Source organism: Bombina bombina, chromosome 3 (assembly GCF_027579735.1).
Source record: "Bombina bombina isolate aBomBom1 chromosome 3, aBomBom1.pri, whole genome shotgun sequence".
Taxonomy (NCBI): Eukaryota; Metazoa; Chordata; class Amphibia; order Anura; family Bombinatoridae; genus Bombina; species Bombina bombina.
The window spans coordinates 324,529,270-324,556,967 of NC_069501.1; the positions used below are offsets into that span (position 1 = coordinate 324,529,270).

Consider the following 27,698-nt stretch of genomic DNA (forward strand, 5'->3'; position numbering starts at 1 on the left):
GCTATTGTACTTAGATTGTATATACCTTTTGTTCCAGCTTTTTGAGAAGGTATACATACTTTTTTAGCTTTATTTATTCTCCTCCCCCCTCTTTTTCCTCTGTGTTATTCTTTTACTTTTAGCTGTATTGCACTATGTTATTGTTTTTCATTTACAGGTAAGCAGAAAATGAGTGTTTGAGGAAACCCTTGGATAATTCCGGTTCTTCAACCACATATAATTTGCATATTTTTTTGGAACATCATTATTATTGAGGAACTAATCATTTTATACAAGATTTGACTCTCATTTCTATACTACTTGGATGATATCAGACTTTTGGATTATATTGTGTTTTATCACTTTTTATTAATTTGATTGACCACCAGTCGCATTTTTTCACTTTATATATATATATATATATATATATATATATATATATATATATATATATATAAAAGCCTTTTTGCACATCATTTTTGCACATTTATCTTTATATATTTTTAATTTTTAATTTTTAAACACATTCACAGGACACCACTAAGTTTTTCTCACTTTTTCGGGACTCAATTTATAATTTTTTCATATTTGATACATCCATGGACTAACCACCCATTTCCATTTTTTGTTTTTTATTTATATTTATATTCTGTAAACAAATAGACTGGCGAACCAGTCTTAGGAGCGTGGTGTCTGTATGAAATTTAGCAAAATATTTATATTGCTAATGGTACTATTATAGCCGGAATAGTTCATGAATCACAAAAGTTAATAGAAGCCATAATGCAGGGGTCCGCTCTGCGTGTTTGTACCCGTAGCCGGCAATCTGTGATTCTGAATATGAAGTAAAAAACCAGCAATACCAGTGCGCTTAAATAAAAACTTAGCTTTTTAGAAATTAGCGGTATGTTCACTCACCCACCGAAGATAAAAACGTGAAGAGTCTGCAATCAGTTTCAAACTGTAGTTGGAATAAGCCAGTATCCTAAGGTAGCTTACATGCACAGACCGCAAAAAGCCTTTCTTCCTGTGCTGGCTCCGTGTGGCGTACCACGTGGTCAGGACCTGGCCAATCCACTTACTCTTGGTGACGTCACCGTCAGCTGGGGACTTAGTAACCAATCAAACGGTACAGTCCTTCTCCGTGTCGAGCAACTTGTATTCAATTCACAAGATGATATCCTCGATGACGTCACCTTCAGCGGGGGGACTCCGTGTCCAATCAGAAGGTACGGTCCCGTTGTTTGAAACCTTCTTACTTTTAAAAGTTATATGTTCGTATCTTGAAGGCACTCTTTGTATAATGGGGGTTAGTGATACAATACCGCTGTTCACAGCCAAATGATATTCTGGGCGCAAATCCTGGAGGAGATATTTACTTGGTATCCCATAAACTTGGAAAGTTCTTGTTCTGGGCAAAAGAAGTGGATTCCCCACAATCCACAAAATATAAAACAAAGAAGTATATCCAGAACAAGAAAGTGAAAATCAGTTGTAGCTTTATTCTTTAAAATTGTATGATGACCACATACAGCAACACAGGGTTAGTGAAGACAAAACTTCTGACCGGTTTCGGTCGTATTGACCGTAATCATAGAATAACACCTGTTGGGAGGTGCACCCTTTTAAGTCTAACACTATATGTTGATTGGTTAAAAACAACAAGACTTCAGAATTTAACCCTATACATACCATAATAACATTCTGTGTAGATAATTAACATTTAGTGAGTGAACAAACAAATAGATGAAGATAAATAATACAGATAATACAAATAATAATTAACATAAAAACTTAGATCTCAAATATTATAAACTTATATATACATTATGTATATTCGGGATGCCAATGACCTTGGAAATTGAACAGAGCAGAGCAAGAAAACACATTATGCAAGACTGGACACATTAAATGAAATAACTACATCTTAAGTGTATATACATGTATGCATACATGCACTCGCACACCAGTGCATGTACATGCATACACACAAACATACACACTCATTTATACCCTTGTATATGCATATACCTGTATGAGCTTGCAAACAATGTTACTATCTATTCTACACATAAGATACATACTATATGCCTAATAAAAATTATTATTAAACCCAATTTAAACTTTGGTTAATGAGGCATATATTATCCACAAACAGATCACCATCAAATAAAATTATCTTTAACAAACCTAGAAAAGGGGATCTGTCATATAATAACTGAACAAATTTGTGGATAAGAATATGTAATAACCCATGAAAAGAAGCGATACTTGTATGAAATTCATAACCAATGGGGAAACTAAAGATTAATCAAGTATATGTAGTTTAACTTAAGTGTCTTATAACTAGCCATATTTTAGTATCCTTCACTGCAATAAGTAAAGCAACCTGACTGCAGTGGAGTAGAAATAATGGACGGTATTCTATCATAATGGTTTATTTTTGCCAGTAGTTAATAACATCATACTCTGAGTTATACCCATTAGGCAAAAGACACTTTGTTTTAAAAATCCAATAGATTTCTTGTTTGCTTAGGATGGACAATTTATCTCCACCTCTTGGTGGTGTGCCAATTTGTTCGATGGCCTGCCATTTGAAAGTTGTGACATCCTGATTATGAAACTCAATAAAATGAGTGGAGAGAGCCGAACATGTTTTTTTGCTAGAGATATAAGACAAGTGTTCCTTTATGCGTTTGCCTACCTCCCTAGTAGTCCTACCTGTATATTGCCTCCTACATTGGGTGCATTCTATGATGTAAATGACATATTTGCTCCTACAATTTATGCATCCCCTAGTTTGGAATTCCTCACCTGTTACATGGGATTTAAATGTGGGAGAAATATTGATGTGATCACAGGAGGTACATACTTTTCTTCCACATTTAAAGGTGCCATTATGTTTTAACCAAGATGAGCCAGAGGTGCCTGCTGTTTGTAACATACTGGGAGCCAAAATATTCCCTATTGTCACATTTCGTTTTGGTACAAACATGCACCCTTGTTTTACTTCATCTTTTAGTTGTTTGTCTCCCATAAGAATGGGTAAGTTGTTTTTGATAATACGACATACTTCATCATATTGATTGGAATATGACGTAATGAATCTCAATTGTTTTTTTGTATCACACTGGTGTTGTTTTTGTGTTTGTTTTTTTGACTCATGTGTCTCTATTCCATCTTTGATTTCAAAGAAAGCCTTATCAATTACTTTGCTGGGATAACCTCTCTTGAGCATTCTTGATTTCAGATCTCTGCTCTCTCTCTGGAAAGCATCTTCTTTCGTACAATTCCTTCTTGCCCGCAGGAACTGACTTTTAGCAATTCCTTTGAAAACGTGCCGTGGATGGCAACTGCGGGCATGAAGGAGATTGTTACCTGAGATAGGTTTCCGATAGAGAGCTGAGTTGACCCTGCCTTCCTGGATATCTCCAATAAGGGTAACATCCAGGAAATTAACTGTTTCTTTCTGCCACTCACATGTGAACTGTATTCCCACCTCATTGATATTCAGTAGCTCAACAAATTCTTTTGCCGATTGTTGGTCCGAAGACCAAACAATAAGCAAATCATCAATGAAGCGGACGTACAAAACAATGTGATTAAATCCAGAGGTACTACCTCCATAGACATGGCACCGCTCCCACCAACCCATAAAAAGGTTGGCATATGAGGGGGCAAATTTTGCCCCCATAGCGGTGCCACGTCCCTGGAGGTAGTAGCGTCCTTGGAACACAAAAAAATTATGTTCCAATAAAAATTTCACAATCCTGACTACCAAAATTTTAGATTCAAATGATAAATCAGAGAAAAGGTTCAAATAGAATTCGATAGCTTGGAGACCCTAAGCAAACAAGAAATCTATTGGATTTTTAAAACAAAGTGTCTTTTGCCTAATGGGTATAACTCAGAGTATGATGTTATTAACTACTGGCAAAAATAAACCATTATGATAGAATACCGTCCATTATTTCTACTCCACTGCAGTCAGGTTGCTTTACTTATTGCAGTGAAGGATACTAAAATATGGCTAGTTATAAGACACTTAAGTTAAACTACATATACTTGATTAATCTTTAGTTTCCCCATTGGTTATGAATTTCATACAAGTATCGCTTCTTTTCATGGGTTATTACATATTCTTATCCACAAATTTGTTCAGTTATTATATGACTGACAGATCCCCTTTTCTAGGTTTGTTAAAGATAATTTTATTTGATGGTGATCTGTTTGTGGATAATATATGCCTCATTAACCAAAGTTTAAATTGGGTTTAATAATAATTTTTATTAGGCATATAGTATGTATCTTATGTGTAGAATAGATAGTAACATTGTTTGCAAGCTCATACAGGTATATGCATATACAAGGGTATAAATGAGTGTGTATGTTTGTGTGTATGCATGTACATGCACTGGTGTGCGAGTGCATGTATGCATACATGTATATACACTTAAGATGTAGTTATTTCATTTAATGTGTCCAGTCTTGCATAATGTGTTTTCTTGCTCTGCTCTGTTCAATTTCCAAGGTCATTGGCATCCCGAATATACATAATGTATATATAAGTTTATAATATTTGAGATCTAAGTTTTTATGTTAATTATTATTTGTATTATCTGTATTATTTATCTTCATCTATTTGTTTGTTCACTCACTAAATGTTAATTATCTACACAGAATGTTATTATGGTATGTATAGGGTTAAATTCTGAAGTCTTGTTGTTTTTAACCAATCAACATATAGTGTTAGACTTAAAAGGGTGCACCTCCCAACAGGTGTTATTCTATGATTACGGTCAATACGACCGAAACCGGTCAGAAGTTTTGTCTTCACTAACCCTGTGTTGCTGTATGTGGTCATCATACAATTTTAAAGAATAAAGCTACAACTGATTTTCACTTTCTTGTTCTGGATATACTTCTTTGTTTTATATTTTGTGGATTGTGGGGAATCCACTTCTTTTGCCCAGAACAAGAACTTTCCAAGTTTATGGGATACCAAGTAAATATCTCCTCCAGGATTTGCGCCCAGAATATCATTTGGCTGTGAACAGCGGTATTGTATCACTAACCCCCATTATACAAAGAGTGCCTTCAAGATACGAACATATAACTTTTAAAAGTAAGAAGGTTTCAAACAACGGGACCGTACCTTCTGATTGGACACGGAGTCCCCCCGCTGAAGGTGATGTCATCAAGGATATCATCTTGTGAATTGAATACAAGTTGCTCGACACGGAGAAGGACTGTACCGTTTGATTGGTTACTAAGTCCCCAGCTGACGGTGACGTCACCAAGAGTAAGTGGATTGGCCAGGTCCTGACCACGTGGTACGCCACACGGAGCCAGCACAGGAAGAAAGGCTTTTTGCGGTCTGTGCATGTAAGCTACCTTAGGATACTGGCTTATTCCAACTACAGTTTGAAACTGATTGCAGACTCTTCACGTTTTTATCTTCGGTGGGTGAGTGAACATACCGCTAATTTCTAAAAAGCTAAGTTTTTATTTAAGCGCACTGGTATTGCTGGTTTTTTACTTCATATTCAGAATCACAGATTGCCGGCTACGGGTACAAACACGCAGAGCGGACCCCTGCATTATGGCTTCTATTAACTTTTGTGATTCATGAACTATTCCGGCTATAATAGTACCATTAGCAATATAAATATTTTGCTAAAATTCATACAGACACCACGCTCCTAAGACTGGTTCGCCAGTCTATTTGTTTATTGAATTCCCCTCATTTGGTGTCTTTTTATGAATAATAACTGGATAAAGGAGAAGATTTGTTTAAAGGACATTTCATTTTGGTATACATTTTTCCCATGGACTGTAACTATATTTGTTAGCACTTGCACCCACAGTATAAGCTCTCATTATAGCTAAAGAGTGTGCATGAAGTCCCTTTAATTGTGTTTGACCAATACACCATGGAAAATACATACTCATTTAAGGACATAGATGAAGATAATCTGGACTGTCTAAACCTGGAAGATGTCTTTAATTGTGATTCTCCCAATATAAAATTGGGGGATTTATTTCAGGACTATGAGTACCTTAAACTAAAAGAACAAAAACTAAAATGGGATAAGTGGATTTTATCAAAGTATTTGGCATTAAAGATGGTGCCTAGAGGCCTTAGGCTAAATAAATTTCCCACATATGATGTAAAGGATGCATTGTTTATAGCTAGATGGAATCAAGCCCTCTCTGATTGCTCTCTAACATTGATATCTTTATTAATTGAATACAAGGATACATTGTTGTGTGATGTTAAAAGTAAGATTAACAATATTGAGACTGAAATGTCAAGATTTTCTAATTGTGATATTTATGCTAAATTTGAACAGATTTTCAAAAACACCATAGAAGAATCTAAAAAATTGGTTATACAGACAAAACACACAAAATTTATTAGGGATCAAAAGGATTATTCCCTGGGTACTGTATATGTTTGGAGACGCAAACAGAGAAATAAATCTTGGTTTAACCAAGAAGAGGATGACAATCAGACACCTAGAAATAAGAGTAATAAAAATAGAAATAAAAGGAGGCGTTACAATAGACGTAATAAACAATCAGGAAATGAGGGAAACTCGAATCCTACAGAAAGTGCCAAAAAGGTCACTTTTTCGGACTCTGAGAATGAATGTAGTGATGAGGATAGGTTTGCATCGAGTTTTGAATATGTTTCAGGGGACGATGCGAATTCTAGTAACGAAAGAGATGAGGTCCCAGACATGCCAGCAGCAATATGTGTACCAACCACCACACAAAAAGGTATTCTTAAAGGACACTCAGACCAAGGGACTAGACCGAAAACTAATGGCACCACAAGTAACCAAATACAAACACATAAATCCACTCCTCAGGTTTTTCGCGAGGACCCCAAACAATTTCAGGGAGGGGGAAACAGGGAAGTTATAGACCCAATAAAGACAAAGAAAGGACAGACAGAACAGAAGAGATATACTTTGAGAGGGAAAAATGCCAAAGTGAAGAAATACCAATAAACATGGTTATTAATATTTCCAACTACACATTATCTGATTTGGAAACTAGAGTACTTAATTTAGGCCTTGGTTTTGTTCCATCAAGAAAATTCAATCTTTTTCAAACTATACTTGATCTCAATAAACTAATTAGGGAATTAACATTAATTAAGTTCTTTAAGACGAATAATGAGTCCAATGTTGATAATTTGGTTCTTCCTCAGCAACAAATTGCATTAAATCCACAACTATCTTTTGCTGATACTTGCACTCTTATTGATCTAGAAGATCTAAGTAGTATTAATCAAAGGGATGAGGCCTTACAAGTTAGCAAGGTTAGATCTAAAATGAAGAACAAATCTAATTTTTACCCTACTAAAACTAGAGGTAAAATACTAGAAGTTTTCCATGAAAGAGTGGTAGATGACTTAACAGACTTATCTAACTCTGTAAATAAGAATGCTTCTAACTTGACCATAAAAGAAAGAGAAGCATTGTTAAAGCTACAAAACAACAAAGATATTGTGATCAGGCAGTCAGATAAAGGCGGGAGTGTGGTTGTAATGGATCAGTCACATTATGTGGCAGAGGCCATGAGGCAACTTAATGACAGTGACACTTATATGGTCTTGTCTAATAATCCTACCAAACAGTACACTAGAGAACTGTCTCTTCTTTTGGATGAGGTGGTGGAGGAGGGTCTCATGGATCAGGAGACAGCCAATTTTTGTCTGGTTGCTGATCCTGTGACGCCCATCTTCCACCACCTCCCAAAAGTACATAAGAGTCTTATCAATATCAAGGGGAGACCCATAGTGGCAGGTATTGGCTCTCTTTTAGAGCCATTGTCCAAATGGGTTGATGACCTGTTACAACCCATGGTGACTCTATTACCAAGTTACATTCGAGATACATCACATGCCTTACAGAGGTTGGAGCCAGTGGTTTGGAGGGAGGAGTACAGTTGGTTGACAATTGATGTCGTATCACTGTACTCCTCGATTCCCCATACACAGGGTCTCCAAGCTATCGAATTCTATTTGAACCTTTTCTCTGATTTATCATTTGAATCTAAAATTTTGGTAGTCAGGATTGTGAAATTTTTATTGGAACATAATTTTTTTGTGTTCCAAGGACGCTACTACCTCCAGGGACGTGGCACCGCTATGGGGGCAAAATTTGCCCCCTCATATGCCAACCTTTTTATGGGTTGGTGGGAGCGGTGCCATGTCTATGGAGGTAGTACCTCTGGATTTAATCACATTGTTTTGTACGTCCGCTTCATTGATGATTTGCTTATTGTTTGGTCTTCGGACCAACAATCGGCAAAAGAATTTGTTGAGCTACTGAATATCAATGAGGTGGGAATACAGTTCACATGTGAGTGGCAGAAAGAAACAGTTAATTTCCTGGATGTTACCCTTATTGGAGATATCCAGGAAGGCAGGGTCAACTCAGCTCTCTATCGGAAACCTATCTCAGGTAACAATCTCCTTCATGCCCGCAGTTGCCATCCACGGCACGTTTTCAAAGGAATTGCTAAAAGTCAGTTCCTGCGGGCAAGAAGGAATTGTACGAAAGAAGATGCTTTCCAGAGAGAGAGCAGAGATCTGAAATCAAGAATGCTCAAGAGAGGTTATCCCAGCAAAGTAATTGATAAGGCTTTCTTTGAAATCAAAGATGGAATAGAGACACATGAGTCAAAAAAACAAACACAAAAACAACACCAGTGTGATACAAAAAAACAATTGAGATTCATTACGTCATATTCCAATCAATATGATGAAGTATGTCGTATTATCAAAAACAACTTACCCATTCTTATGGGAGACAAACAACTAAAAGATGAAGTAAAACAAGGGTGCATGTTTGTACCAAAACGAAATGTGACAATAGGGAATATTTTGGCTCCCAGTATGTTACAAACAGCAGGCACCTCTGGCTCATCTTGGTTAAAACATAATGGCACCTTTAAATGTGGAAGAAAAGTATGTACCTCCTGTGATCACATCAATATTTCTCCCACATTTAAATCCCATGTAACAGGTGAGGAATTCCAAACTAGGGGATGCATAAATTGTAGGAGCAAATATGTCATTTACATCATAGAATGCACCCAATGTAGGAGGCAATATACAGGTAGGACTACTAGGGAGGTAGGCAAACGCATAAAGGAACACTTGTCTTATATCTCTAGCAAAAAAACATGTTCGGCTCTCTCCACTCATTTTATTGAGTTTCATAATCAGGATGTCACAACTTTCAAATGGCAGGCCATCGAACAAATTGGCACACCACCAAGAGGTGGAGATAAATTGTCCATCCTAAGCAAACAAGAAATCTATTGGATTTTTAAAACAAAGTGTCTTTTGCCTAATGGGTATAACTCAGAGTATGATGTTATTAACTACTGGCAAAAATAAACCATTATGATAGAATACCGTCCATTATTTCTACTCCACTGCAGTCAGGTTGCTTTACTTATTGCAGTGAAGGATACTAAAATATGGCTAGTTATAAGACACTTAAGTTAAACTACATATACTTGATTAATCTTTAGTTTCCCCATTGGTTATGAATTTCATACAAGTATCGCTTCTTTTCATGGGTTATTACATATTCTTATCCACAAATTTGTTCAGTTATTATATGACTGACAGATCCCCTTTTCTAGGTTTGTTAAAGATAATTTTATTTGATGGTGATCTGTTTGTGGATAATATATGCCTCATTAACCAAAGTTTAAATTGGGTTTAATAATAATTTTTATTAGGCATATAGTATGTATCTTATGTGTAGAATAGATAGTAACATTGTTTGCAAGCTCATACAGGTATATGCATATACAAGGGTATAAATGAGTGTGTATGTTTGTGTGTATGCATGTACATGCACTGGTGTGCGAGTGCATGTATGCATACATGTATATACACTTAAGATGTAGTTATTTCATTTAATGTGTCCAGTCTTGCATAATGTGTTTTCTTGCTCTGCTCTGTTCAATTTCCAAGGTCATTGGCATCCCGAATATACATAATGTATATATAAGTTTATAATATTTGAGATCTAAGTTTTTATGTTAATTATTATTTGTATTATCTGTATTATTTATCTTCATCTATTTGTTTGTTCACTCACTAAATGTTAATTATCTACACAGAATGTTATTATGGTATGTATAGGGTTAAATTCTGAAGTCTTGTTGTTTTTAACCAATCAACATATAGTGTTAGACTTAAAAGGGTGCACCTCCCAACAGGTGTTATTCTATGATTACGGTCAATACGACCGAAACCGGTCAGAAGTTTTGTCTTCACTAACCCTGTGTTGCTGTATGTGGTCATCATACAATTTTAAAGAATAAAGCTACAACTGATTTTCACTTTCTTGTTCTGGATATACTTCTTTGTTTTATATTTTGTGGATTGTGGGGAATCCACTTCTTTTGCCCAGAACAAGAACTTTCCAAGTTTATGGGATACCAAGTAAATATCTCCTCCAGGATTTGCGCCCAGAATATCATTTGGCTGTGAACAGCGGTATTGTATCACTAACCCCCATTATACAAAGAGTGCCTTCAAGATACGAACATATAACTTTTAAAAGTAAGAAGGTTTCAAACAACGGGACCGTACCTTCTGATTGGACACGGAGTCCCCCCGCTGAAGGTGACGTCATCGAGGATATCATCTTGTGAATTGAATACAAGTTGCTCGACACGGAGAAGGACTGTACCGTTTGATTGGTTACTAAGTCCCCAGCTGACGGTGACGTCACCAAGAGTAAGTGGATTGGCCAGGTCCTGACCACGTGGTACGCCACACGGAGCCAGCACAGGAAGAAAGGCTTTTTGCGGTCTGTGCATGTAAGCTACCTTAGGATACTGGCTTATTCCAACTACAGTTTGAAACTGATTGCAGACTCTTCACGTTTTTATCTTCGGTGGGTGAGTGAACATACCGCTAATTTCTAAAAAGCTAAGTTTTTATTTAAGCGCACTGGTATTGCTGGTTTTTTACTTCATATTCAGAATCACAGATTGCCGGCTACGGGTACAAACACGCAGAGCGGACCCCTGCATTATGGCTTCTATTAACTTTTGTGATTCATGAACTATTCCGGCTATAATAGTACCATTAGCAATATAAATATTTTGCTAAATTTCATACAGACACCACGCTCCTAAGACTGGTTCGCCAGTCTATTTGTTTATTGAATTCCCCTCATTTGGTGTCTTTTTATGAATAATAACTGGATAAAGGAGAAGATTTGTTTAAAGGACATTTCATTTTGGTATACATTTTTCCCATGGACTGTAACTATATTTGTTAGCACTTGCACCCACAGTATAAGCTCTCATTATAGCTAAAGAGTGTGCATGAAGTCCCTTTAATTGTGTTTGACCAATACACCATGGAAAATACATACTCATTTAAGGACATAGATGAAGATAATCTGGACTGTCTAAACCTGGAAGATGTCTTTAATTGTGATTCTCCCAATATAAAATTGGGGGATTTATTTCAGGACTATGAGTACCTTAAACTAAAAGAACAAAAACTAAAATGGGATAAGTGGATTTTATCAAAGTATTTTGCATTAAAGATGGTGCCTAGAGGCCTTAGGCTAAATAAATTTCCCACATATGATGTAAAGGATGAATTGTTTATAGCTAGATGGAATCAAGCCCTCTCTGATTGCTCTCTAACATTGATATCTTTATTAATTGAATACAAGGATACATTGTTGTGTGATGTTAAAAGTAAGATTAACAATATTGAGACTGAAATGTCAAGATTTTCTAATTGTGATATTTATGCTAAATTTGAACAGATTTTCAAAAACACCATAGAAGAATCTAAAAAATTGGTTATACAGACAAAACACACAAAATTTATTAGGGATCAAAAGGATTATTCCCTGGGTACTGTATATGTTTGGAGACGCAAACAGAGAAATAAATCTTGGTTTAACCAAGAAGAGGATGACAATCAGACACCTAGAAATAAGAGTAATAAAAATAGAAATAAAAGGAGGCGTTACAATAGACGTAATAAACAATCAGGAAATGAGGGAAACTCGAATCCTACAGAAAGTGCCAAAAAGGTCACTTTTTCGGACTCTGAGAATGAATGTAGTGATGAGGATAGGTTTGCATCGAGTTTTGAATATGTTTCAGGGGACGATGCGAATTCTAGTAACGAAAGAGATGAGGTCCCAGACATGCCAGCAGCAATATGTGTACCAACCACCACACAAAAAGGTATTCTTAAAGGACACTCAGACCAAGGGACTAGACCGAAAACTAATGGCACCACAAGTAACCAAATACAAACACATAAATCCACTCCTCAGGTTTTTCGCGAGGACCCCAAACAATTTCAGGGAGGGGGAAACAGGGAAGTTATAGACCCAATAAAGACAAAGAAAGGACAGACAGAACAGAAGAGATATACTTTGAGAGGGAAAAATGCCAAAGTGAAGAAATACCAATAAACATGGTTATTAATATTTCCAACTACACATTATCTGATTTGGAAACTAGAGTACTTAATTTAGGCCTTGGTTTTGTTCCATCAAGAAAATTCAATCTTTTTCAAACTATACTTGATCTCAATAAACTAATTAGGGAATTAACATTAATTAAGTTCTTTAAGACGAATAATGAGTCCAATGTTGATAATTTGGTTCTTCCTCAGCAACAAATTGCATTAAATCCACAACTATCTTTTGCTGATACTTGCACTCTTATTGATCTAGAAGATCTAAGTAGTATTAATCAAAGGGATGAGGCCTTACAAGTTAGCAAGGTTAGATCTAAAATGAAGAACAAATCTAATTTTTACCCTACTAAAACTAGAGGTAAAATACTAGAAGTTTTCCATGAAAGAGTGGTAGATGACTTAACAGACTTATCTAACTCTGTAAATAAGAATGCTTCTAACTTGACCATAAAAGAAAGAGAAGCATTGTTAAAGCTACAAAACAACAAAGATATTGTGATCAGGCAGTCAGATAAAGGCGGGAGTGTGGTTGTAATGGATCAGTCACATTATGTGGCAGAGGCCATGAGGCAACTTAATGACAGTGACACTTATATGGTCTTGTCTAATAATCCTACCAAACAGTACACTAGAGAACTGTCTCTTCTTTTGGATGAGGTGGTGGAGGAGGGTCTCATGGATCAGGAGACAGCCAATTTTTGTCTGGTTGCTGATCCTGTGACGCCCATCTTCCACCACCTCCCAAAAGTACATAAGAGTCTTATCAATATCAAGGGGAGACCCATAGTGGCAGGTATTGGCTCTCTTTTAGAGCCATTGTCCAAATGGGTTGATGACCTGTTACAACCCATGGTGACTCTATTACCAAGTTACATTCGAGATACATCACATGCCTTACAGAGGTTGGAGCCAGTGGTTTGGAGGGAGGAGTACAGTTGGTTGACAATTGATGTCGTATCACTGTACTCCTCGATTCCCCATACACAGGGTCTCCAAGCTATCGAATTCTATTTGAACCTTTTCTCTGATTTATCATTTGAATCTAAAATTTTGGTAGTCAGGATTGTGAAATTTTTATTGGAACATAATTTTTTTGTGTTCCAAGGACGCTACTACCTCCAGGGACGTGGCACCGCTATGGGGGCAAAATTTGCCCCCTCATATGCCAACCTTTTTATGGGTTGGTGGGAGCGGTGCCATGTCTATGGAGGTAGTACCTCTGGATTTAATCACATTGTTTTGTACGTCCGCTTCATTGATGATTTGCTTATTGTTTGGTCTTCGGACCAACAATCGGCAAAAGAATTTGTTGAGCTACTGAATATCAATGAGGTGGGAATACAGTTCACATGTGAGTGGCAGAAAGAAACAGTTAATTTCCTGGATGTTACCCTTATTGGAGATATCCAGGAAGGCAGGGTCAACTCAGCTCTCTATCGGAAACCTATCTCAGGTAACAATCTCCTTCATGCCCGCAGTTGCCATCCACGGCACGTTTTCAAAGGAATTGCTAAAAGTCAGTTCCTGCGGGCAAGAAGGAATTGTACGAAAGAAGATGCTTTCCAGAGAGAGAGCAGAGATCTGAAATCAAGAATGCTCAAGAGAGGTTATCCCAGCAAAGTAATTGATAAGGCTTTCTTTGAAATCAAAGATGGAATAGAGACACATGAGTCAAAAAAACAAACACAAAAACAACACCAGTGTGATACAAAAAAACAATTGAGATTCATTACGTCATATTCCAATCAATATGATGAAGTATGTCGTATTATCAAAAACAACTTACCCATTCTTATGGGAGACAAACAACTAAAAGATGAAGTAAAACAAGGGTGCATGTTTGTACCAAAACGAAATGTGACAATAGGGAATATTTTGGCTCCCAGTATGTTACAAACAGCAGGCACCTCTGGCTCATCTTGGTTAAAACATAATGGCACCTTTAAATGTGGAAGAAAAGTATGTACCTCCTGTGATCACATCAATATTTCTCCCACATTTAAATCCCATGTAACAGGTGAGGAATTCCAAACTAGGGGATGCATAAATTGTAGGAGCAAATATGTCATTTACATCATAGAATGCACCCAATGTAGGAGGCAATATACAGGTAGGACTACTAGGGAGGTAGGCAAACGCATAAAGGAACACTTGTCTTATATCTCTAGCAAAAAAACATGTTCGGCTCTCTCCACTCATTTTATTGAGTTTCATAATCAGGATGTCACAACTTTCAAATGGCAGGCCATCGAACAAATTGGCACACCACCAAGAGGTGGAGATAAATTGTCCATCCTAAGCAAACAAGAAATCTATTGGATTTTTAAAACAAAGTGTCTTTTGCCTAATGGGTATAACTCAGAGTATGATGTTATTAACTACTGGCAAAAATAAACCATTATGATAGAATACCGTCCATTATTTCTACTCCACTGCAGTCAGGTTGCTTTACTTATTGCAGTGAAGGATACTAAAATATGGCTAGTTATAAGACACTTAAGTTAAACTACATATACTTGATTAATCTTTAGTTTCCCCATTGGTTATGAATTTCATACAAGTATCGCTTCTTTTCATGGGTTATTACATATTCTTATCCACAAATTTGTTCAGTTATTATATGACTGGCAGATCCCCTTTTCTAGGTTTGTTAAAGATAATTTTATTTGATGGTGATCTGTTTGTGGATAATATATGCCTCATTAACCAAAGTTTAAATTGGGTTTAATAATAATTTTTATTAGGCATATAGTATGTATCTTATGTGTAGAATAGATAGTAACATTGTTTGCAAGCTCATACAGGTATATGCATATACAAGGGTATAAATGAGTGTGTATGTTTGTGTGTATGCATGTACATGCACTGGTGTGCGTGTGCATGTATGCATACATGTATATACACTTAAGATGTAGTTATTTCATTTAATGTGTCCAGTCTTGCATAATGTGTTTTCTTGCTCTGCTCTGTTCAATTTCCAAGGTCATTGGCATCCCGAATATACATAATGTATATATAAGTTTATAATATTTGAGATCTAAGTTTTTATGTTAATTATTATTTGTATTATCTGTATTATTTATCTTCATCTATTTGTTTGTTCACTCACTAAATGTTAATTATCTACACAGAATGTTATTATGGTATGTATAGGGTTAAATTCTGAAGTCTTGTTGTTTTTAACCAATCAACATATAGTGTTAGACTTAAAAGGGTGCACCTCCCAACAGGTGTTATTCTATGATTACGGTCAATACGACCGAAACCGGTCAGAAGTTTTGTCTTCACTAACCCTGTGTTGCTGTATGTGGTCATCATACAATTTTAAAGAATAAAGCTACAACTGATTTTCACTTTCTTGTTCTGGATATACTTCTTTGATTTATATTCTGTATATCAATTTCAATATTGCTATTAGTTTTTTAATCACATCACCCACGGTTTATGGTGATTCATTTGTTTGTTTATTATTGTTATGTTTATGTTTCTTATCATCATGGATCCATGAATTTTAGTGATTGTACTTTTTAGCAATACCATACCGTAAGATTTATTTTGTACATTTTAACTATTGTATAACCATTGTTTATTAAATATACTATCTCTGCCTAATTTTTCTGCCGCTCCTTAGCTTTTTACTATATACGCTTATTCCCTACTAGGGTCAGCTAAGGACCCTTTGCTTTTAGGAGCCGTAGATAGCTATCCTGGTCCAGCGCTAATAGATATCTCTAACACGCCATAGCACCATCTGTTGGTTGAAAGTTCCTTGACATGTGTAACACAGCTCCATCTATGGGTAGCAGGTTCATCACCAAAGTGTGTACTAGGGAAATAGACTAATTTGCATATATTTTGCATAGAGTGACAATTCAATGTATGGTTGTGAGTTTTATCATTTATCCCTCCCCTGAATCCCCCTTCTTTTTGTTAGAGTTATATTTTATTATTATGTTGATTTCTATATGTTTTCTATATATTTATGTTTTATGTGGCATGTCACCCTAAATTAAATAGGGTGCTTTTAGAGTCTAGTACATAGTGATATTAAACACATTGAGTTGTTCATTTAGGAACTGGGTGTTTAGCCTTGTTTTTTCAGGTGGTTCTGTAGCAGTCTTTGGAATTGCTACATGGCATTGGCTACAGTTAAGTATACAAACTTTTTTAAAGCTGCAGTGTGGCTATTGTAATACTGCCTGAAACAGTACACATTTAATGCATATTTGAATGTTATATGATAAATTTAATGGAACAGCATTTGTAATATGCTGTGTTGAGTACAAATTTGCCATCATGAGGTACAAAGGGCTAAGTTGTCACTGGTGCAGTACCCTTAAAATGCCAGATTTGCACCATTTTTTAAGGGTACAATATGGTACCATAGGACTGAGGTCCAATCTAGTCACCAAAGGTAAATATTTGCCTTTAAAAGGTACAATCTGCAAGGGTACCAATTTGTACCCATTTTAAAGGGTGCAGCAGGTGTACCTTTGAGGGTACTGCCCCAGTGACAAGCTGTTGTATCCCTAAAGGTACAATTTTTGCACATTTTTTCTGACAGTGTAAGTAAGCCTAACTGTACATAGGAAATTAAGTTAAAAAAATTTGGAGCGCAAGCACAAAACAAAGAGGACCTCTTGACAATGTGACCAGTAAGGAAACGTGCTAGAGGTAGAGTTAAGCTGGAGATTGCATCTAGGTGAAGGTCCTGGGACAAGAAGCGCCTCATGTGTAGCAGAATCCCTGTGTTGTGATGTCATGCTGAGCCGCTTGGAGAAATGCACAGCCCTCCTGCATGTGTTAAATGTTCTGTAATTGTTAGCCCATAATACGGCAAGTGTAACCACAAATCCGGAAATAGTATTTTTATAGAGGATACAGCATGGGAATACCCAGCCTTCTTAAATAATCGGCCAGGGGTACTGCAAAAGATTAGATAGGCCTTTTGGCAATTGAGACTACTATAGGGATCTTTTGTACTCGAAGTACACTGGCCAATGGGGATAATTACCCACATTGTGCTGATCCTATTATTTTGGAGTATAGTAGTGGTCTCCACCCTTTATTAGTGTAACACGGCTGGTATATGCAAGGGGGCAAGCTTGTATATGTGTTATTTTAATACTTTTTTTGTTATGTGAGTCATACTTTTAAAGACATTATTAAAAAGTTAAGTTTTATTTTAACGCCCTTTTCCACTATAGATTGTCTGTAACCACTGCATTATCTTAGTATAAGTGTGGCCCATAATGCTTCTTTCTTTCTTACTCTAATCATATGTGTTATGCTTTTTTGGCATTAGGCACTGCCCCACTGGGGATACACAGGTTTAACCTCAGGGGGATCCTAAAGGTGGATACTGAGCCCCATTCCCCTGGATTTGACAGAGGGTTTACTTTGTAAATATATATATCAACCTGTGACTCAAAATGTCGGAAAACTTGCAATACAAACTACACTGTCACTGAAGAAGGAGGAAAACATTAGTCCACTGTGTACAATTAAACCCAGTGACAAAGTCATCTAAGGTCATGAAACTGAGAAAGGTGAATAAGTGGAAGCACTGGATGAAACGTGTGAAAACAGTTGATTGCTAAATTGCTAACAGACTTAATGCTAGGTATGCAATTATTTTACTCTTATATCAAAGACTAATGTTGAGTAAACTGTTTAACTTTACCCCTTTAAGCAAATGTGGTGTATATGTACGTTGTGCGGTACGTTACTTGTACTGCATGATGTATATACAACCCCAGTTCCGAAAAAGTTGGGACAGTATGGAAAATGCAAAAAAAAAAAGAATCTTTTTAAAATTCAATTCACCCTCTACTTTATTGAAAACACATTATTTGATGTTTTACTTTGTGAATGTAATGTATTTTTTAAAATCTGCCTAACTTTTTTGCATTTTCCATACTGTCCCAACTTTTTCAGAATTGGGGTTGTATATTTCGGAGCTGCAGGAAGCTGGATCTTGGTTAAGGGTTTGTACTCTCTCCACTGATTAAACTATTATATCTTATTGTTTGGCTCAGGGGTTTGTGTGGAAGTGCATCCAAAACAGAAGGGAGCAAATTTGTTCCCTGAACATCCACCATGACCCAGAATTTCACACAAAAAGTGATTCTGATTTGTAGATGTCTGATAAGTTAAGATTGTTTCACATTTAGAGTGCTGTTTTAATTTCAATTATTAATCAATAACATATACCTATTCTAATAATAAAATAAGAGTGTTCAAGAATATAGTGTTTCTCACATATAATTGTGTTTTTTTATTACCTGACTGCATCCTCTAAGTAGTTGCTCATATTGTAAACCTCTTTAGAAAAATATCGCAATGACATATATATGGATTTTGGACTGTTCTTTGCAAGGTATACATTGGAGGGTTCAGTACTTTTATAGACAACTGGAAAAAAAAAAGACATAACACATATCAGGTTCTTTGCCTAAGCCAAAATGATTCTCAAATAGAGATTCATGTTACAAATGTCCCTGCTATGCATTTAAATAAACACTGATTTAAAACAGATTGAAATATTTTTACATGAAAAGGGTTAAAGGCCTATTACATTTCCCTACATGCTACAGTAAATACGTGCTAGAAACCAGTGCCAATCTCTCTGCTTATTCAACACTCCATACATTCTTTTTTAACCCTCTTTGGGCTAAATTACAAGTGAAGCAGCATTTAAGAAGTTAAACACCACTTAAAATAAACTTTTAATGTGGGTGGAAAAGAGAAAATCTGGACATCGTATATAGCAGCCATGTTAACTTCTCACCATAGATTTTGATGAAGAGTGTTATTAACCCCTTAATGACCGCAGCACTTTCCCATTTTCTGTCCGTTTGGGACCAAGGCTATTTTTACATTTTTGAGGTGTTTGTGTTTAGCTGTAATTTTCCTCTTACTCATTTACTGTACCCACACATATTATATACCGTTTTTCTCGCCATTAAATGGACTTTCTAAAGATACCATTATTTTCATCATATCTTATAATTTACTATAAAAAAAATTATAAAATATGAGGAAAAAATGGAAAAAAACACACTTTTTCTAACTTTGACCCCCAAAATCTGTTACACATCTACAACACCGTTTTTCTCGCCATTAAATGGACTTTCTAAAGATACCATTATTTTCATCATATCTTATAATTTACTATAAAAAAAATTATAAAATATGAGGAAAAAATGGAAAAAAACACACTTTTTCTAACTTTGACCCCCAAAATCTGTTACACATCTACAACCAACAAAAAACACCCATGCTAAATAGTTTCTAAATTTTGTCCTGAGTTTAGAAATACCCAATATTTACATGTTCTTTGCTTTTTTTGTAAGTTATAGGGCAATGAATACAAGTAGCACTTTGCTATTTCAAAACCACTTTTTTTCAAAATTATCGCTAGTTACATTGGAACACTAATATCTTTCAGGAATCCCTGAATATCCCTTGACATGTATATATTTTTTTTTTTAGAAGACATCCCAAAGTATTGATCTAGGCCCATTTTGGTATATTTCATGCCACCATTTCACCGCCAAATGCGATCAAATAAAGAAAATTGTTCACTTTTTCACAATTTTTTTCACAAACTTTAGGTTTCTCACTGAAATTATTTACAAACAACTTATGTAATTATAGCATAAATGGTTGTAAATGCTTCTCTGGGATCCCCTTTGTTCAGAAATAGCAGACATATATGGCTTTGGCTTTGCTTTTTGGTAATTAGAAGGCTGCTAAATGCCACTGCGCACAATACGTGTATTATGCCCAGCAGTGAAGGGGTTAATTAGGGAGCATGTAGGGAGCTTCTAGGGTTAATTTTAGCTTTAGTGTAGTGTAGTAGACAACCCCAAGTATTGATCTAGGCCCATTTTGGTATATTTCATGCCACCATTTCACCGCCAAATGCGATCAAATAAAAAAAAAACGTTAATTTTTTCACAATTTTAGGTTTCTCACTGAAATTATTTACAAACAGCTTGTGCAATTATGGCACAAATGGTTGTAAATGCTTCTCTGGGATGTCCTTTGTTCAGAAATAGCAGACATATATGACTTTGGCGTTGCTTTTTGGTAATTAGAAAGTCGCTAAATGCTGCTGCGCATCACACGTGTATTATGGCTAGCAGTGAAGGGGTTAATTAGGTAGTTTGTAGGGAGCTTGCAGGGTTAATTTTAGCTTTAGTGTAGATATCAGCCTCCCACCTGACACATCCCACCCCCTGATCCCTCCCAAACAGCTCCCACCCCACAATTGTCCCCGCCATCTTAAGTACTGGCAGAAAGTCTGCCAGTACTAAAATAAAAGTTTTTTTTTTGTTTTTTTCTAAAAGAAAAAAAAAAAGCATATTTACATATGCTGTGTTTAGGATCCCCCCTTAGCCCCCAACCTCCCTGATCCCCCCAAAACAGCTCTCTAAGCCTCCCCCTCTGCCTTATTGGGGGCCATCTTGGGTACTGGCAGCTGTCTGCCAGTACCCAGTTTGCACACAAACAAATGTTTATTTTTTTATTTTTTTTTATTTTTTTTGCAGGGCACCCCACGGTCCCCCACGGACCAACCCCCACCACCTAAATGACTCCTAAGGTTTTTTTTTACATTCTAAGTCCCACTTTTATTTTGTTTTGGGACACATTTTTCTGTAGTGTAGCGGTTCCCACCCGCTCCCTCCCCGTTCACGCGCCCCCCCCCCCCCCCCCCGTGCACGTGCGCGCGCCCGCGCGCGCCCCCGGGACTCCCCCGCCCACGATCCCGCCCCCCTCCACATGACCAGGGCCATCGATGGCCGCCACCCACCTCCCACACCGGCTCCCACCCACCAACGATACCGGCCATCGATGTCCGGTGCAGAGAGGGCCACAGAGTGGCTCTCTCTGCATCGGATGGCCGTAGAAGGTTATTGCAGGATGCCTCCATATCGAGGCATCACTGCAATAACCGGAAAGCAGCTGGAAGCGAGCAGGATCGCTTCCAGCTGCTTTCCACACCGAGGACGTGCAGGGTACGTCCTCAGGCGTTAACTGCCTTTTTTCTGAGGACGTGCAGGGTACGTCCTCAGAAATTAAGGGGTTAAAAAAAACAACTTTTAGTAAAAACACCCATTTCTCGCGCATTAACCTGACTCTGCGTTCCTCTATAGCGGAAGTGAATCATGCATATTTTACATTCCAAAGTTCTTTGCATAGAAGAAAATGCTTTTTCTATTTTTATTTATATATTTCTATATATTTTTTATAAAATATGTATCTATAACTAAACCACTTTATGAATATACATATACAGGTATAGATACATACAGATATACAGGAATGACTACTTACAAATACAAATAATATTTTCCACTATATGAAGAACATTTTAATATGAAGTATTTACAGCAAATACACAGTAAACACGTGATTAAATATTAAAATTGATTAAAATGATTTTTCATGTTCAAAGGTATTTGAGGTTAGAGGTTATAATAATGTGTATTAATATAACTATGTTGGCTATGCAAAGCTAAGGGAATGGGTACTAAAGGTGTTATCTAGCTTTTTAAACAATAACACAATCAAATAGACTGTCCCTATAAAGGACATATGTGTTTTTTTTATTATCTGCTCAGTACCCAGGGTTAATTGTTATACTGCAAGCCCCATTGATGGTAACATACAGTGGTGTGTATACAGAATATTGAATACACCTTTGGACACAAGGATCAGTTTACTGAATAGCTGTTAATATTTCTAGCCCATCCGATCAGCATCAAGTGAAGGTGCTTTACATTTGTTAGTTTCATAGCTTTTTATACTTTGAAATCACTTCTTGTTATCTATGATAAAGCACCATTGCAGCACCCACTTTCTCTTTTTTCCAGACAGGTTTTTGAGAGTGCAGTTTGCTACAAGCCAAAAAGTAGCTAATGAGAATTGGTTTGTTTTGCCACCTGTTGGATTCTAAGTTTTACTTTGACCCCTTGGGTATTCATTTATTAGGTTAGACTAGAGGTCACTGCAGGTGGGGGGTCTTGCTGTGAGAGAAGGTTAATAGTTTGGTGGGGTTGTTGGTGACAGGTTAGGAGTTAATAGGAGGGGATTTTCAACATGGGGGTCTGATAGTTAACATTTAATAGGAAATAGTGTATTTTTGCTTTGGGATAATGGCTATTTGGGGGCTGATAGCAGGTGATTAATTTTGTGTTTGGGGTTATGGCAATTAAGATGTTAAAAGAGGTAAGGGTATTTTTGTATTTGTGGTAATGGTGGTTTTGTGGATAGTCGCAGGAGGATCATTTTGGGTATTTAAGAGGTCATTTATGGTGGAGGTATGGTGAGACTCTGTGATTTTAGCATTCGGAGGCCAATTGCAATCGGTATATGATTGTGTAAGGATTAATAGAGGTGGGATGGCTAATTGTAAGGGGGGTCTGATGGTTTAGGGTGTTATTGAAATAGAGGATTTTGTAGTTTAGGAGTTAATAGTCTGATGGGACAACAGTTTGTAAATTCATTCAAAAATGTTGTAAAAGCATTTAAACAGTCATTTTAACAGCTAAAGTATTTGCAGGTTAGAATTAATTAGACATTTTCCAAAAATATTGCTAACCTTCACCATTCAGCATATTCCTTTCAAGAAGTTTTAATCCAACACAAGCATTGAGTAATCTCTCCGTTCCTGTGGGGCTTGTGCCTAAACGCTCAGCAAGAGTTGCTGCCGACAGAGGATCCTCAGACTGGGACAGCACATCAAACACCCCCAGCTCAGAGGCAGTAAATAATGTCTGAAAAGAACATTGATCAAAATCCAATAGATTAAATATGGCAATTATTTTTTAATTTTTGGTTAACCAAGCATAAAAGTGGAACAAAGCAACACATTTCACACTTTTTTATACCAATATAATTTCCGTTCAATCTCAAGTGAAAATCTCAGCTGTATCAAACTTGTAATGTGAGGGAGGATACCTTTGTTACAAAAATACATAAACAAAATTATTAATGTAGTCATTGGCCCTTTATCTATTGTGTAGAGTTTATCACCTAGATTACGAATTTTGCGTTAGAGGCTGTGCGGTGCTAACGAGCAGTTTATGCTCACCACTCACTTTCCTGCAGTGCTGGTATTACGGGTTTTTACAAACCAGACAAGAAGCGAGCGTTGAGCAAAATTTTGCTCATTACCACACTCCACTACCAGCGCTGCTTACGTTAGCGGTGAGCTGGTGTAACTTGCTCGTGCACGATTTCCCCATAGGAATCATCGGGGAGAGCCGGCTGAAAAAAAGTCTAACACCTGCAAAAAAGCAGCGTAAAACTCCTTAACGCAGCCCCATTGATTCCTATGGGGAAATAAAATTTATGTCTACACCTAACACCCTAAAATGAACCCCGATTCTAAACACCCCTAATCTTACACTTATTAAGCCCTAATCTGTCGCCCCCGACATCGCCATTCGCCGACACCTACATTATATTTATCAACCCCTAATCTGCCACTCCGGACACCGCCGATACCTACATTATACTTATAATCCCCTAATCTGTTGCCCCCAACATCGCCGACACCTACATTATATTTATTAACCCCTAATCTGCCTTCCCCAATGTCGCCGCAACCTACCTACACTTCTTAACCCCTAATCTGCTGCCCCCAACGTCGCCGCCACTATAATAAACATATTAACCCCTAAACCGCCGCACTCCCACATCGCAAACATTAGTTAAATATTATTAACCCCTAATCTGCCGTCCCTAACATTGCCGACACCTACCTACATTTATTAACCCCTAATCTGCCGCCCCCAACGTCGCCACTATTCTAAATTTATTAACCCCTAAACCTAAGTCTAACCCTAACCCCCACTAATTTAAATATAATTTAAATAAATCTAAATAAAATTCCTATCATTAACTAAATAATTCCTATTTAAAACTAAATACTTACCTATAAAGTAAACCCTAATCTAGCTACAATATAACTAATAGTTACATTGTATCTAGCTTAGGGTTTATTTTTATTTTACAGGCAAGTTTGTATTTATTTTAACTAGGTAGAATAGTTATTAAATAGTTATTAACTATTTAATAACTACCTAGTTAAAATAAAGACAAATTTACCCCTAAAATAAAACCTAACCTAAGTTACAATTACACCTAACACTACATTATAATTAAATTAATTCCCTAAATTAAATACAATTAAATACAATTATCTAAAGTACAAATAAAAACAAACACTAAATTACAGAAAATAATAAACAAATTACAAGATTTTTAAACTAATCACACCTAATCTAATCCACCTAACAAAATAAAAAAGCCCCCCAAAATAAAAAAGCCCTACCCTACACTAAATTACAAATAGTCCTTAAAATAGCCTTTTGCGGGTCATTGCCCCAAAGTAATCAGCTCTTTTACCTGTAAAAGAAATTACAAATCCCCCCCAACATTAAAACCCACCACCCACACAACCAACCCTACTCTAAAACTCACTCAATACCCCCTTAAAAAACCTAACACTAACCCCTTGAAGATCACCTTACCAGGAGAAGTCTTCATCCAACCAAGCCAAAGTCCTCAACGAAGCCGGGAGAAGTCTTCATCCAAGCCGGGTGAAGTGGTCCTCCAGACGGGCAGAAGTCTTCATCCAGATGACATCTTCTATCTTCATCCATCCGGCGCGGAGCGGGTCCATCTTCAAGACATCCGGCGTGGAGCATCCTCTCCCAACAAAGTCTTCTTACTAAATGACGGTTCCTTTAAGTGACGTCATCCAAGATGGCGTCCCTTCAATTCCGATTGGCTGATAGAATTCTATAAGTTATATTGTAGTTATATTGTAGCTAGCTTAGGGTTTACTTTATAGGTAAGTATTTAGTTTTAAATAGGAATTATTTAGTTAAAGGGACACTCAGGTTAAATTAAATTTTCATGATTCAGATACAGCATGTAATTTTAAACAACTTTCCAATTTACTTCCATTAAAAAAAATGTGCACAGTCTTTTATATTTACAATTTTGGAGTCACCAGATCCTACTGAGCATGTGCAAGAATTCACAGACTATACCTATTTGCATTTGTGATTGGCTGATTGCCATCACATGGTACAAGGGGAGTGGAAATATACATAACTTTGAAATTTGTTATAAAAAAATCTACTACTCATATGAAGTTCAGACTAAGTGCTATTGCATTGTCTTGTTATATTGCATTTATTGATTATGCAAATCTAATGTGTTGACTGGTCCTTTAATTATAGTAATTTTATTTAGATTTATTTAAATTATATTTATATACATATAAATATACATAACTTTGAAATTTGTTATAAAAAAATCTACTACTCCTTTGAAGTTCAGACTAAGTGCTATTGCATTGTCTTGTTATCTTGCATTTATTGATTATGCAAATCTAATGTGTTGACTGGTCCTTTAATTATAGTAATTTTATTTAGATTTATTTAAATTATATTTAAGTTAGTGGGGGTAAGCGTTAGGGTTAGACTTAGGTTTAGAGGTTAATCAATTTAGAATAGTGGTGGCGACGTTGGGGGCAGCAGATTAGGGGTTAATAAATGTAGGTAGGTGTCAGCGATGTTAGGGACGGCAGATTAGGGGTTAATAATATTTAACTAGTGTTTGCGATGCAGGAGTGCGGCGGTTTAGGGGTTAATATATTTATTATAGTAGCGGCTATGTACGGTTCGGCAGATTAGGGGTTAAAAATTTTATTTTAGTGTTTGCGATGTGGGAGGGCCTCGGTTTAGGGGTTAATATGTAGTTTATGGGTGTTAGTGTACTTTTTAGCACTTTAGTTAAGAGTTTTATGCTACGGCGTTGTGTAAAACTCTTAACTACTGACTTGACAGGAGAGGGTGTACTGCTCACTTTTTGGCAGACTCATAATACCAGCACTATGCAAGTCCCATTGAAAAAAGAGAATACGTAATTGACTTAAGTGGATTTGCGGTATTTCCAAGTCTGGCCAAAAAAGTGAGCGGTACACCTGTACCTGCAAGACTTGTAATACCAGCGGGCGTTAAAAAGCAGCGTTAGGACCGGCTAACACTGCTTTTTAAGCCTAACGCACAACTTGTAATCTAGCCATTTGTTTTTTAATTTGAAAAGAAAAACAAAAAATGTTTCTGTTCAATTTTCAGTAGATTAGTCTGGACTTTGTCCAACCTACCTGATTATGTTCTATTTGAATTCCCAGTTGTGTGACTTTGCTTCTGTGTTCCCCATTCCTTCTAATAAAGATTTGAATCTATTAACAATACTCTACATGACCCACCAAATATGGATGTCTTCACTTACATGTCTATGCTTTTGTTTACATCCAACCACCCCATCGAAACAGATGCTGGATGAGGGGAAAAACATTTTATGGAGAGCTTTAAAAGAAGTCAGTTGCATATTATGAGATCGTCATCATGGGATATATGGGGAAACAATGCACCCCAGTAGATAATGAGCTACATAAGTTAAGAAGGTGCATAAAGGGATCATATGACCTTGAGTTCATTATGGGTTTTCAGTTATTTGGCAGTCTTTCCTATTTATAACAGAGTCAAAATACCCTTTAAAAATGGTATTTGAACGATATAAAATACAGACATATTTAATAAAATTATATAAATAATTAAGAATTATATTAACTATAATATTTTACATTCTGTACTAATTGTATCTATAATTATGAATATTTAACATATTAAATATTATACGTAATCATTTTTCACAATTAAATATATTTTTTATTAAAACTAAAAAAAATATATTAATTATACATAGAACTCGGACATAGATATAAATTAGTTTATTTCATATTTAAAATAAATATGCATGTGTCTTAAGTCAGCTGACTGTATCACAGGTGTGGGTTGCAAGCAAAAAACAATCTTTTATACCATCTGGCTTGCGTTGCTAAGCAACATACTCAGAAACATTAATATTCCTTCAGCTAATTGGACTATAAATTGGTGGAGAGCTGTGTCTAACAACTTATAGCTTTGCATTGTGATATTTAATACATTCTTTGAAAAAGATATTTCTTCATTCCAAATAGCTTTAAGCTTTAGGACATGCATATATTTCCTACAATTTAATTATTTTTTTGTTTGCTTACTTTTGCTTTTTTATGTTTTATTTTGTTGGTTTATACATTTATTCATTTACCATAGAAAGAGATTCTAGTTTTTAATGTAATAAAAAAATT

The 27,698-nt window shown here is 36.3% G+C and overlaps 1 protein-coding gene across 1 annotated transcript in view; it reads right to left on the bottom strand.

Moving 5' to 3' along the window:
* LOC128653245 (acetylserotonin O-methyltransferase-like) overlaps positions 1–27,698 on the bottom strand; it is a 222,859-nt gene that overhangs the window by 172,545 nt on the left and 22,616 nt on the right. Inside the window, exons 2-3 of the mRNA XM_053706433.1 lie at positions 23,088–23,262; positions 18,763–18,892 (exon numbers count right to left, since the gene is read on the bottom strand). Coding sequence (XP_053562408.1) covers positions 18,763–18,892; positions 23,088–23,262 — 305 coding nt within the window. The remainder of the gene's footprint in view (positions 1–18,762; positions 18,893–23,087; positions 23,263–27,698) is intronic.